This window comes from Triturus cristatus, chromosome 6, assembly GCF_964204655.1.
Source record: "Triturus cristatus chromosome 6, aTriCri1.1, whole genome shotgun sequence".
NCBI lineage: Eukaryota > Metazoa > Chordata > Amphibia > Caudata > Salamandridae > Triturus > Triturus cristatus.
The window spans coordinates 693,321,138-693,336,093 of record NC_140589.1 but is presented as its reverse complement, the minus strand read 5'-3'; the positions used below and the strand labels follow the sequence as shown (position 1 = coordinate 693,336,093).

Here is a 14,956-nt window from a genome sequence, read left to right as displayed (position 1 = left end):
ACCAACGTGTGCTAGTGCTCCAAAGGTCAGAAGACCATCCCAAAGCCGATAGCGAAGACTGGGCAATTGTGTCCTTTGTTCATGGAAATCCTACATTGGCAGTGTGGAAACAATGACTGCTAGAACACTGGGCTAAGAAGAAGCACTTCATGGCTTAAACTGATGAGATCCACATCCAGCTAAGTGGTTTTGCTTAGATACCAGTAGAATCTGTGGCAGTAAAACTAGAAAAAATAAAAGTAAATTTCTTTAGAAGCTGGAGTGAATGGAACAAGAAAAGAAGCAACCGTGACCAAGACAATACTTTCAGAGGGAGCCATGTTGCATAAGCTTCATTTGTAAAATGAAGCTTTATTTAATTATCTGCCCATAACCATGTATACTACTACAAGCAAAATGTTTTCATCAACATCAGAACAGGGAAGGGAAGAAAACTATGGGGGCTGGCTAACCCGAATGAAAGATCTGTCAGCCCTCCTAAGTAACTTAGAGGACTGCAACGTCCCACACAAATATTCTTTATAACACAACAAAATCCATGATTTGGATAATGTGCTCCGATCAATGTGAATTCAATCTTCGCTTCTTTTCACTAAAACATTTTGCATATTGGTTTTACAAAAACCAACCAAACTATTTTAAAAGAAAAAATACGTAGCAATTTATCTAAAAAATACCAAAGATTAGATCATTTTACTTTCAAAACAAAGAGTATTGCGTCTTCTCAGAAGATCTGAAAAAGTAATTAAATTGAGAAGCAAACTATTTTAAACAGATACATTAAAGCTCTCTAAAAGTATGCCATTTGTTAGTAGATTCCTACATCAAACCTGTTTCAGAGCATGTCTTTAAGTAACTATTTTGTGTGTGCAATTATCTTTCTTAAAATAAGGAATAAGAATGAGCAAAATATGAACATAGCAAAGCAGCCTAAAATAAATGTTGAGGCTCAATGCCACAGTGGCACTACAAACACACTCTTTCCACTAAGTGAACAGGAGAAAGAAACCTGAATCCAAGCACTATATTTCCTAAATGTAGTTGTCTAACTGATTAAGAAATATTTCTGACTTTGTCCTCTGTCATGTTTTAAATTGTTTGCTTAAAAATTTGACTTGCTGCTTAAAAATATTCACATTTATTTTTTGGACCAATAACTCCTAACCTCAAATTAGTACAAAAATAAATCAAACATAATTACTAATTGTTTCCACAATAGTTTTGATAGTATTTCTTAATATAATGCAGCCAGTAAAATTATTTTTTTTTAGCAGACAGAAGTCTCCACCAAATATCAACAAATAGCAAGCAATGCTGAATGCTAGTCTGACAGGGCCCAATTAAAGATGAAAGAAAGCCTAACGGCTTGGGCGGTCGACCTCGAATCTGCGGAACTGGGTTTGAATCTCGGCAATGACGCTGAACATCCTGTGATTTTGGGCTCAATCTCCCCGTGCCTAACAAAAATGAATGTGTCCTCATGTAATGCAACTGGTGCAATGTAAAGCGCTCTGACACTCGATTCGGGTCAAGTTCACGCTATATAAAACTCTGTAAAATAAAAAAATTTAAAACAAGATGGTATGCCTCAAACATAAATAAAATAAATTATATTGGTTACCTAACCTGTTTTAACTTTCACTCTTCACATACACCTACACTTTCTAGGCCCCTCACTCACACCTCACGAATTGGCAAGGAACAAAAGATCTCCGCCAAAGAGCCCCTCATTGGGAGCCCGTTGGGTATTGCAGCGCCAACCCAACGAGGAGCAGGCCCAATGATGAAGCATGACACCTAGCTGGCTGGGTGTGTGAGGGCACTAGTTCCGAATAAGGGAATTTCCCCTTAGGACCCACATTACTGGTTGAGGTGATGGGTATAACTATCCTCTCGGTATGCATTTGCACATATATCTCTCCCTTTTATTAATATAAACCCCTGAGGAACAGCATACCTTTTTGTGATTTATGCCTCAAACAGTCACAAGAGAGCATTGTCAAATCCGAAAAATTTGCATGACATTTTACATCCCTATTCAAATTTGCATGGGTTCAAGACAGGGAAGCTTTAGACAAAATTGGCAGTTATGGAGGTCCAATATTTGGTGACTTAACCATTCATTGAAGCATAGCAAAGCTCACTATTAGATATTGTAAAAAACAAAAAAACAAAAAAACACTGACAGCCTCTTCATGCATAAACCATACTATAATGGAATTGAAAGGACCTTAGAAATCGCAGGTAACTCTTACCTACCCCCTGCGAAACAACTTGTGATTAATTCCGAGAGTTGCTGAGAGTTAAAGCCATGTATTAAATATAAACATATATGATACATTTTTGTTCTGTGTGATGAAGCAATTTTCATTTACTTCACCATACTCTCTGATGAAGGGCTTTCACATTGTTGACACTAGTCTAGCATTTGTGTGTGATCCGAGCCTTTGTGAATTCTGGTATTGTACATTGCAGATGTATTGTATGTTCACAATAAGCATTGTTTAAAAAAAAACTGTGTCCAAATATAACTTTTTGTAAAAGTATACACAGATAACCAAACAAATAGTGTATACAGTCAATTTAACGATGCAAAATGTTTGTAAATTTATTTTCCTCCACACTGCTTTATTGGCACTGCCTTTGAAGCATTGAACCCAGAAATCATTAATTATAAAAAACATCATCCATCCATTGTAAATCATAACTGAACAGTCTTTTTAGTTAGTGAATGAGAATAAATCATTAGTATAACCGCACATGGCTACATACAAGTTTTTGTATGAGAACCTTTACTCTCTTGATGACTTGATGTTAAAACCATTGTAGTGTTTGAGCTAGAGATGAAGAGATGAATAAGTACCATTCGACAAGCCTTTAAGTTTGTTTTATTGTAGCTTTGTATCTGAGATCAATAGCTGCAGTCACACATCAGGAGGCTTTTAATGATCCTGATCCATTCTCAAGAGAGTAGTCCATTTACTAGTGTTATTGGCCTTTCGCAAGTACCGATTTCAAGTGTTTGAGAAATCCTGTTATGTACTAAGCAACAGCCGTATGTAGCCTAACAGAAAATTGTCTGTGTGAGAAGTGTGGCTCAATGGTTATAGCGGCAGACCCTGATGCAGAGGTCTGGCCTGGGACCAGGGTTCAATTCCCTGCCCCGGCGGGTCTTGGGCTAAAAAATTCCATGGACCTGATAATTCTTGCCTCGGTGCCTATTCCAATTATGGAGTCCCACTCTGCAACTCTGGGCAATAGCTTGCTTAATCTCCACAACGGCCCCCACAACGCTAAAAGGATGCCTGGCCTCCACCTTGGGGGTGCCCAGGAGTGGACGCCTCACAGGGAAAGCCAGGATGGGTTCCACAGTGGTATTTGTACAAGCGCCTTGAGACCCTTGCGGGTGAGTAGCGCGCTATACAAGTATCAATTTACATTTCTGTATGTTGCTCAATAAACATATGTATGATCATTTAAGAAAGAACATTTTCCGAATAATTTTGATATGAAATAAAATGTAAACTTGATGGAGTGATCACATCAAATGGCACAAAATAGCAGTTTGGCAAATAGTTTTTATCCCATATTATTATTATGGTGCTGTTTCAAGGATTCCTAATAGTCAGAAATAGCAACAAGGTGTTTGACATGTGATTGTATATCAGATTATCGATAACTAAAACATCATCTGACATAAATATTTTTGCCTAAATATTGTTTACAAAGATATCGCTGTATTACGTGCAGATTTTCTAATATGAACTCCAACAGGGTGATAGTTTTCTAAACGTTATGAAGGTCATTCTATTTTTATCAGACGATATTTAGCCCTTGATATTCTGGTATCATCATATGTGCACGTTCAATTGAGAATGCGAACTGTTGAATGCTGGTATTTAAGTCCAATGCAAAAAGAGTGTAGACAACAACAAAAATTCAATATCTATCCAGGATAAAATGGATAGTATGATTAACCAAATAAAGATCATCGCCACCCCCTCCCCCCAAAATCTAAGCTTCCAGGCATACTGCAATATAAGAATTAATGTACCCTTTATATGTATAAAAAGAGCAGTGTCTGAGCACAAAGGACAGATCCCAATTCATTGAATGAACATCTATGAACATGTACGATGACAAGTGGATATTTTCCACTGCATAAAACTCTCAAGTGTAACAAGTGTAACACTGTTGTACATTATGGACTGTGGTGAGGACATGGTTGTTCCAAGAGTGGATGCAGAAGGGAGGCCAATAGGAAGGTATTGACTACCCACAATCTAATACCTCAAAAATTAACAGTATTTTTCCACACAGTTGCTCTTTTAGCTTCAGTGCAAAACAATATAGAAATCGTTTGCAAAGTGGATTTGAAAATCCCCAAACCTCTCATATTTACATGAAGTTTACGGGAAGGATTTTTCCAGTAAAAATATATGGAAAATCAGCAGGAGTAAGTGTAGAGGATGAGGTGTGCAAACCTACTTCTATCAACATTTTTAGGCATATTTCTGAGGAATTATTTGAATTTTTAAACATACAGAAAACGATGCCACTTGTAAGTGTTAACCTATGAATCATATGTTTGTGAATCATGCTCAATCAATCAGTCAATTTCAGACCTCCTTATATTTTTAAAAGTATTCCTAATAAATAACCCCTAACATTTCCCTTGAAATGTCCTTCAAATTATCTAAATATTGCTAGCATATCTTTGTTAGTATAAACAAAGATATTTCCCTCTTTAACTCACCCTTTTAGTTTATCTATTTTCTTTTGTTCCTATAAAACTGTTTTGACATTGCCTGCTTTGGTAATAAAAGCTATATATATATAACTGGGCACTTGCATTTCAATAACTTCATATAACTTGCCAATGTTTGCCACACTTATTAATTAGACCCTATTAACCTTGTAAATGTTTACAATAAACTCCTTAAGAACACAACTGTCAAATTATCATCCTGATTCTGTTTTTCAAAAAATGCTTTAGGCTGTTCCTACAAGCTTTCCACAAACATGACTTCACTAAGATGTCTTCCGCAGTGTATTTCCTCACTATATAATTAAAATACAGCTCGTCTATTCCGCTAGATATTTTCTCCCACAATGATATAGTATTGATCACAACCTTCGCATATATGTTCCGGAATGAAAATCTGAACTGTCACAGCTTTGACATCTACTCAATTGTTCCTTCTCGTTTACATGGTAAGCCTCCTTTGTACCAATCACCTAACTACTTGCTCTCCCTACTGTGTCTCTAGGTGAGGATCAAGGAGCGAGCACTCTCAAAAATCAATTAAATACCAATTCGCAAAGACATGGTATTTATATTGACAAATGTACATAGTTAATTCCCTTGTGAATCATGTTTAAAGTACATACATTATAAAATATGCACATGTATCTATGATGCTGTATTAAAGAACTAGCCTGTGCCCATTTTCTACACCTAACGTGTCCGAGGGTTCTGCGCACATGTGCAGTAGTTGAATATGTCTATAATATGAAGTGTGGTAAATAGGATGTTTTGAATCTGATATATTTTTGTGTGTTAACAGTCAAAGCACACCTTCCTGCATACAGCCTGTAAAAAAAATTAGACTAGTGTTCTTTTTAACTTGCTCCTCATTACTTGTTCATGATCTTTAACGGAGAACTTTATGTTCTTATACATTTCTATGTAGTTCAGTGTCATATATTCATGAATAACTCCAAAATGTATTACTCTTTTGGTTCTGCTATCATTTGAAGTACATTTCCCCTGCTGCTTCTCTGACATATTCCAGGACATAGACTAAAACAATGGTCACACTGCTGTATTTAAAATTAGCTCCCACATTTGTTTTAAATAGCAAGGAGATAATTAGTCTGCCCTTTAATTATATACATGCCACACATAATCAAATAAAATGAGCATTTTTCGATCCACCATTACGTATTGGAGACTATAAATACCTTAACTCATCAAAAAGGGAAATAATTTAGTGTTAAATGCAAAGAATATAAATATTATGATCCACTTCACACATTATGAGCATCAAAAAAGCTTAAGAACAAACAGATGATAGAAAATGTCTTTACAAGTATATTTACAGAAAGACATACATTTTGTAAAGAACTCAATTTATAAAAATGTATAACTTTTTTTTGCATTAAAAAGGAAAGCAAATATGTACAAAGATGGAATAAGTCTATTTAAAATACACCCTACATAGGAGCACCTCATCAAATATTAAAATTAAGTCTCACATTTATTTGTGCCCCTCACACCTATGAGGACTTTCAAAGTGCAGTAAAACCTATTTCGAGCACCAAAAAATCAAAGTAATTAAATTAATGATAACATTGTTTTGTTATCACAACAAGTTTTATATCTTTTTTGTTTAAATCGTTTTTATTAACATTTTGCACATTATTAATAAAACAAAGTCAGAGCAGCGCTCATGTAGCAGGTGGGAGAAGAAAGAAAAGCGAGTGTCAATAGTACGATGCACAATACCCAATAGTAGCAGGAAAAAGAAGATGTAAGTTATTGCGGGTATTTCCAACCATGAGTCAACCTCCCAGGGAGGATAGAGCAGTGCTGGCGAGTCACGGCACCAAGTAGCATGTACACGATTCAAGTATAGTGCAGTTCGAACCCAACTGGGGACACAGGGCACAACAAAATGAGGACAAAATAAGTCAAGGAAGGGTAGGGTGGAGTCGCCTAAGACCTGCTGCTGTGTCTAGTGTAACCGAGGGGCAAACAAACTGTCGGGACCTGGTAATAATGGGGCCATGAGACAGAAGGGTTGGGTCAGCTCGGGTGTCAGTGCTACTCTACGTTCCCCCCCCGGCTGGGGATATACCTTGAGTAACGACCTCATGGAGAGAATTCGGGTCCCCTGTGTCCGTGACCAGCCCTTGGAGATTGGAAACCATTGTGTCCCACTGAGGCGCTAGAGGGAACATGCGAATGCCAAGCAAGTCTTCCCGACGTAGCGCCGCACCCTCCGCCTTAGCCCAGTTGAGCAGGGATCGGCGCCATGCAAGTGGGTGGGGCGACAGAGGGGATTTCCATCGCCTGGTGATCAAGCGTTTGGCTGTTATTAGATCCAGGTCTAGAAATCGTCTGGCAGCCCTATATTTTTTGTTTCTGCTGAAGAGGTGCAGCACATGGGCCTCCCAAGTAGGGGGAATGGTACGGGAGGTGCAGGATGTGAGGGTGACCGTCACATTGTTCCAATAGTCAGTCAGGACCGGGCAACCACAAATCATGTAAAGAATCTCGGCATCTAACTGCCGGCAGCGGGGACAAGCTGCATCCGTGCGGAGGAAGTGCCTGTTGATTTGAGCAGGAGTAAGGTAGGCCCAATGTAGTTCAAAGAATTGAATTTGTTTGAATCGTTGGTTACGGGGGATGTAGGTTGGGCTGCCCCGGACGACCGCCCACTCTCTATCTGTAAACGCCCTCCCCAGGTCCCCCCCCAATGCAGACGAAGACGAGTGAGGCCTATCTCCGTGTGTTGTCGGAGAGAGGATGCGAACCAGCACGTGAGATGTCCTCCTGTCCCCATCACGTGAAGGTATTGCAAAGTGTGGTGTGTGGAAGGTTCCTAAGGGAGTGTACCCCATTTGAACGCTAACGAGGCTATGATCATTCTATGTAGTAGAAACTTCCCAGGGTGCAGGTTCTCTTCTGCTATGAGTTGCTGGTACGGGATAAGAGTACCGTCCTGAAACAGGTCCCCCACATCCTGTATCCCCTCCGAGGCCCAATGACGTAGCTCAGTCGCCGTCGTGTAGGTGTCTTCTCGTGGAGTGCCCAGCAGTGGGAAAGCGGGCACATACGGAACAGTGGTTCTAGTGAGGAAAAGGCACATATCTTTCTTCAAGACACAGTCATTTCATATTCAAATTCATGATCATTAGACATCCATTTAGTTATTGGGTGGTGTATATGTTTTTTACAGTGCTCTTTTTGTGGTGATCTACAAATGTTCCAGCTTAATTTTGTCACAAATTTTTGTTTCAGTTAAAATCTAAAGGTCCACGGTTGAGTAAATACTGATTGTGTACTCTCCACATTATCATAATTCCTATTCACTTATGGGCGTCATTACAACTGTTCACTTTACTTTTGAACAGACATTCTTTTTCCTATCACATACCATTTTATTGTATCATTGTTTCAATGTTCTATGTTAAAAAAAACCCTAGGCAAACATCCTTTAGAATCTGATGTCACAGGTTAAACCATTTGATTCTTCAGCATACTGCTGCATTAAATGTGCAATCACTTATTTTAAACTAAGTGAAATTGTACATGTGCATAATCTACACTAAAGTGCAGTAGCGGTCCGTGGAGGGAGTTCGGTGGGGAAGTGAGGCAGGGCGGGGGAGGGGCAGGGTGGGGAAATGTAAACACCGGAATATGGATGAACGGAGGTAAGTACACGTTTAAATAAATAAAACGAATTTCGTTGCGCGCGCTGCATCGCATTTTGCGATGCAGCGCGCGCAAAGGAATTTGTTTTATTTATTTAAATGTGTACTTACCTCCGTTCATCCATATTCCGGTGTTTACATTTCTCCACCCTGCCCCTCCCCCACCCCGCCTCACTGCCCCACCGAACTCCCTCCACGGACCGCTAGTGCTAAAGTGTTGTAAGTGCCTTCCTGTTTGTGAATACCAACATTTTTAAAACTTGAGGTGTGTTTCTCTAATTTCCATTTCCTTACCGTGACGACCACTCTGAGACTCCCCAAGGAATGTAATGTAGTATACACAAAAAAGGGGGAGGACACAGCCCTACCTCATCCTCCTCAAACACGATAGAAAGCACAAAAGGAGGTAAAGCGAATATTAGTCCCACAATTTACGTATGTGATATGTAGTTTTAAAAGGAGCACAAACACTTTGTGAAAACTGCCTCACCCACAACAAGTTGTGGCATGCCTCATCATAGGGCTGCTACTTACGCCTCTGCGCAACCCAACGCTAGAGGCGGAGCAATAGGGAGGGGTAGAAAATACAAACAATAAGAAAAAAAAGGAAAAGACGAGGATCCTATAAAAGTGCAGACAGATAGTGATTTTAAAACTGACTATGAGATATCTTCATAATAAATTTATTCCTCGACTCCCTAGTCAGATATACCCAAGGAGTGCCCACTTTTCTAAAATAAGTCATAATATGTCTTGGCATAATGTATGCATAGCATGCATACATCACCAGTGTGTATTGTGTAAATCTCAGTATTTTGAAAATCTGTTCTCTGATGTGACTCAAGCATAAGCCGCATACATTATAAACTTTAGAGCCTTGTCTGACGAATAGCTTGAAAATACTTTTTGAATCGGCCATACTGAGTTTTTTAGGTCTTTCCTGAAGACAGCTTTTACTGTGTCATAAGCATCAAGTAGTCCCCCCAAAAAAGCCATAAACAAGAATACATAGTGGCATAAATATTGAGAGAAGCTTTGGATTCGCGTTTTCGTCCACTGGCATGTTCAACTGTCATTCAAATGTTTCTTACACCCACCACAGAACAGAGCATGGGGCAATGGGCCAGTCCACTTCAGCTTTTGCACTGTACATGATGGCGTCTTTCCTGATCATGTGTGCACATCCTCTTGTGAAAAAAATGCACTTCCATGGTTTGGGCTGGTGGGCTAATACTTTTCCTTGCCTGTATTTTTAATTTCTATTATTTATCCTTTTATTAGTCACCCCTGTGCCTTTAAACTAAGTCGTCAAATGGCACAAATTCGAAGCCAAAAGTAGATGTTCTTTTCACCGATAAAAATCCTATTTTCCTGGGCTTTATATACATTTGCTATGTACACCTGCCTGTTTGGAAGCACTCCTACTGTTCTATAAAAAGTTCATGCAATGGTTACATAGTTAGTTTGCAGTTTTATTGCAAGCCTATAATCACTACTTTTAGTTGTGGCATGTTTTCGTAATTCCTTTTTATTTTGGTGGCATGTGCTCGCTATAATTAAAAAAAAAATGTTTACCATTCTAGCATTCTAGCATGGCCATACTTCTTGGCTGTGTTGTTCCTTGCCTTTAACGAGGAGGTATGATACAGATTAAATACTAGGTACATGGTTTAAATAATCATAATCTGGCGTACGAGGCCTGCCCCTTTTTCCCGGATTGAGTTTCGGTTGTGTCTGCACAAATCTCCATTTATTGGGCGAACTGTGCATCACTTCCGGGGCAACTAGCTCGAATTCTGACAGACAAGGACATGTACCTCTTCTCTCACACATAAACATTAACGTTGAGCCTTAGCAACAAGGGAGACTGGCATTTAGTCTTTGCCTGCGCAAGACAATTTACCAATTCCGTAATGAAAAGATAAATAATGTCCTTTTCTTGACAATGTTACAAAGCGATTATGAAGAAAAAAATCAATAAAGGACATTACTGATAAATAATGCCTATTCGTTATGACCTAAGACAGCTCTGGGAAACGCTAATGAAAACTGATGAACAATATATAAAGGTGCAATTGAAATTTGGGAATGTCTTAAACATGAGATGTAGTCTTTCAGCACCGTGTGCATATCTTTGAACCCTGTCTTTAAATTGTGTCCACCCATTGAGGGATGTTTAAACACATGGGGCAGATTTACGTTCCCTGGCGCATCCCTGCAAATCAGCAGGGATGCGCCAGGGAAGATGCGTCACGCAAGTTTACCCTTGCGCCACTGCAGATGCACCGCATTTACAATGTGGTGCATTGTGGCGCAAGGACAAGCAGATGTGTGACGTATCTGCCGGCGTAAGGTTAGCGCAGTGCTGAAGTTGTGTCGCAAGCGCGATGCAACTCCAGCACTGTTCCAACCTGCCCTATCCTTAACATGGTGCATCACGCCTTATGCCTGCTTGAAACAGGCGTAAGGATTTGACGCACCAGCGTCGGAAAAGTGACTGCGTGAAATCTTGTAGGTTTCACTGCGTCACTTTTCCGAGGCTTTTTTTCCGACAGAACGCCCACCCTGCATACATTAAACCTGACGTGGGTTTAATGAGGCGCAGGGCTTTACAACGTGACGCATCTCCCTAGATGCGTCACGTTGTAAATCTGTCGCAGCATGGCGCTAGCTTTGCGCCGCCGCTGCGTCACAAAAGTGATGCAACGGCGGGGGAAAAGGGGCGCACGGGGCTTGTAAATCTGCCCTCATGGAATGTTGCACAGATACAGCTTTTCAACCTGAGCGATAAGCTCCACCAGGTTTCATTATAAACCTATGCCAGTTCACAACCAGGTGCCATTTTAACTTCACACCGCCCTTTACATTGCCTTTGTTTGTCGAGTGGAGCCTTTCCTGTCTCAAGAAGCTGCGGTTTTATATTATGATGGTGAAAATCGAGTGTTTGATCATCTGAATTTCAATGCGTTGAAGAGATTATTGGCAAGAAAATTGCATTCTCTGCAGCGACAGGGGCGTAATTCAGACGGCTTTGATGAAATGCTAGGCTTCTTTTACACGCTCCTGATGGGTGCGTGCTTCAATTTCGGCTGTTGGCAGAGGAGCTTTTATGTGTTTTCTAAATTAGAAAACAAGCATATTGCCAATAACGCAACAATTAGAGCCCGTTCATCTGTTTATTGGCAGGCGCCATCTTAACCTGCAGGTCCCTCACACAAAAGGTGCTGCGCCACATGTCGGTTTCAGCTCGCGTGTGAGAATTATTAGATGCGCAGCAGACATAAACGAAATGTAACTGCATAAGGTTGACCGTTGTGCTCCGTCTGCACATTTACTGAAGAATATGTTAATTGTATTATTCATTCTTCAAATATACATTATTAGGGCGGCTTCCACACGCAACTTGCTCCACAATTTGTGTTGACCAATGTTTTTTAGTATTAATTTTTTTTGTGTGTGTGTGGCAATTGTAGTGAAATTTGCAGAGATCCGCATCAAATTTTGCTAGTGCACAGAGACCATGGATGCCTCAAGAAATACCTAGGAGGGAGCTAAGCGGCATTGTGTCCATGCATGCTTGGAGTGAGAGCAGCGACCGGAGGTAATGAACAGGTCACACAGGGACGTTCGCCTCAGTACAGAGAGCATTGCAGCACAACAGTACGTGTTAAGTCCATTGAGTGAAATGGTCTGACGGCCTGCTCTGCGTGCGCGTGCCTCTCGAGAAACGACACCGTCTCCTCACAGCAATTCCCGGGTTAGCGCTTGTCACATCTGTCGGCGTGACTGGCACCATTTCACATAATAAGCCATCAATATTCATCTCTGGGTTTAGAGGCTTGAATGATATTTCCTTTCTCGGATCTCAGACACCTCCGTGTTTTTCTTTGCCTGTAGCTGTTGTTATTGCGAGTCATTCGAATGGCATGCTTTCGTTTCATTCCGATTGCAGTAATTGCCTTTTGTTGGTGTTTTTGTCACGAGGTTTGGCATGCTTCCTGTGCTCTATCACTTTTAATATTTTTGTATTGCTCTTCTGCATTCAACATGCTGCGATAGATTTGCATGCCTTGGTTTTTCCTCATTATTTTATGTCGTTAACAGTTTTCAAGCTTGTTGGACTTTTATTGAGTCTTCCCAAATCAATCACAGTAAGATGAACAGCTATTGCACAGAAAAACTAACACCACCCAGGCACACACGGTGATGAGTCACCGAGGACTTGCACTTTTTGCATTAGGAATTTTGTCTTAGATATCTATTTCCTTATTGTGCTCTGTTGTGACAAGATATAATCAATTTGTTTGAAGAACTGTTGCTTATTTTCTCTTTAACTTTTCTTGTCTGTTTCTTTTGCAGCACAGTTGCTGGACAGCGCTTCTGCTTATGGCATTTTTATCTCTTTTCCTTTTTTTCCTTTTCAATTACCACAGGTTTAGCCCTTACGAGTGGTATAATCCACACCCTTGCAATCCCGACTCAGACGTGGTGGAAAACAATTTTACCTTGCTAAATAGTTTCTGGTTTGGCGTTGGAGCTCTCATGCAGCAAGGTATACGATTCAGCCTGCTCTTTCTCTGGGCGCCATGTCCCACTTTTTGCTGGGGGTAAAATCTCTCTCGCATACAAGTCACTTGCATGGGTGCCTCTGTGCATGTAGCCACGAAGAAAGCTTTTCGTTCATGTTAATGCATCTAACTGTAGGCATGATTAAACTTTAATTGAGGATTGTGTAGACACATCAAGTGTTTACTAATCCTATATAGATACATCTTCATCAAATATCGCACCTAACAAAAATAGTTGCATTACTTCATAAGTCAACCGTAGCTGTAATATAATGAACAATCAAAGCTGCATTAATTTTGCCAAAATCATTGGCGACGAGGCAAAAATATTGCTTTGTACTACATGATTTCAGTGAAGAAGCCTCAACTCATTTTTTCATACAGATACAGATGTACTATAGCAATGATTGCATGGTTAGACTTTGCAGCTGTTAGCCTTTGCCAAATATGATGGCTGTATACCGAACACAGATGCTTACAATATAGGGTGATGTCATCTTCTAAAATAACTAACAAATGCATTCCATAACTAATATTAATAAAAAAAAACCGCATGTCATACAGTGCATGCATTTTCATTTTTTAATGAAGATTCCAAACATAGCACTTGGAAGTTATATAATTAAACTTGTAATGTTAAGAAAATGTCAAACCTGGAAATCGATAAAAAATGATGCTCGCTCAGTCTTTTCAATTAAGAAGTTATGACTATCGCTTGATTAAACTTTTTAAATTTTGAATATTATTTTTAAGTGCTGCACTTTCTTCAGTATGTCCCTGCATTACAGACAACAAAAGAAAACAGTCCCTCATAAATGCTGCTAAATAATTTCCTATTTTCCTATTAAGTGGTCAACCAAATTAAATGTCCAGATGGGTGCCTTGATCTACTTAAAATTAAGGGTGGGTGAAGTTGAAGATATTCACCTGTGCAAACCTCTCAACGTATTTTTGAAGTTTCACAAACTTCGTGAAATTTGCAACATTTGCAGGAGCTAAAACTAAAGCAGATGTAACAATTTCCCAAAAGTATGTATAAGGTAAAAATGAGCGAACCCGACTAAACCTACATTTATTTGTAAGAGAAGTTACAGGCAAGAAAAAAGAGATTTTATGTTAAAATGTATCCCTCAAAAGCTTTAGTTATACGTACATTTGCTGTAGGGTGAAGTGCCTAATATGATATCTGAAATTTTGCTAAGTGCAAAATGTTTGGACTTTGCCCTTGTCTTCTGGGGGAATACAAGCTTTGCCCACCTATACTTAAAATACATGTACTTTCAAAGATTATCTTTAGACTTAAACAGCCATTATATCACCTCTAAGTAGAGAAAAAAGTGTCTATATCATACTACAGTATTTTCATAAGCACAAAAGGTTACATGATAGAGGGTCCCGTACATTCCTTGTTGCTGCAGCTTCCCCAGGAAATGGTGGGATATAGTGCTGGTCATGACGTTACCTTGGGTACATGACAGTCAGCCCCCAACCAGGCTCTGTTACCTGGGCCGAGGTGGCACTCTGTTTAAGTCCTTGGCTGATATGTGAACTTGTGGTAATTGGGACAAGCATCTTCTGCAGCACTTTCTATCCCTGTCATGTTTGAACTGTTATCCTGCTGATTAACTAAATGAGATGACATTTGGCTGAGTTGTGTATACTAGTATGGCAACCTGGACAATACTGTCATGCCTTTTTGTTTTTGAGTGTCTAACTAGTCGGCCATAGGAACCGCTACTTTCGAAGGGTACTTTTCTGTTTCTTTCCTTGCAGAGTCTGGAGTAGGTGTTGGCTGTCATGTCTAACCCGGTCAGCCTTTTCTGTGTGAAACAGCAAGGGTAAGGTGAACTGACTGGTAAAATGGACTTGTTTTCAAATAGTCCAGCTATGATTCCACCTCCTTCAGTGCTCTTACATTTGACTTAAAGGCACTTGTTTCAAAGATGGGA

At 39.8% G+C, this 14,956-nt stretch overlaps 1 protein-coding gene across 1 annotated transcript in view; it reads left to right on the top strand.

The window, feature by feature from the left end:
* Nucleotides 1–14,956, top strand: part of GRIK2 (glutamate ionotropic receptor kainate type subunit 2) — a 1,523,718-nt gene that overhangs the window by 1,062,971 nt on the left and 445,791 nt on the right. Inside the window, exon 12 of the mRNA XM_085611186.1 lies at nt 12,873–12,991. Within this exon, the coding sequence (XP_085467312.1) occupies nt 12,873–12,991 (119 nt within the window). The remainder of the gene's footprint in view (nt 1–12,872; nt 12,992–14,956) is intronic.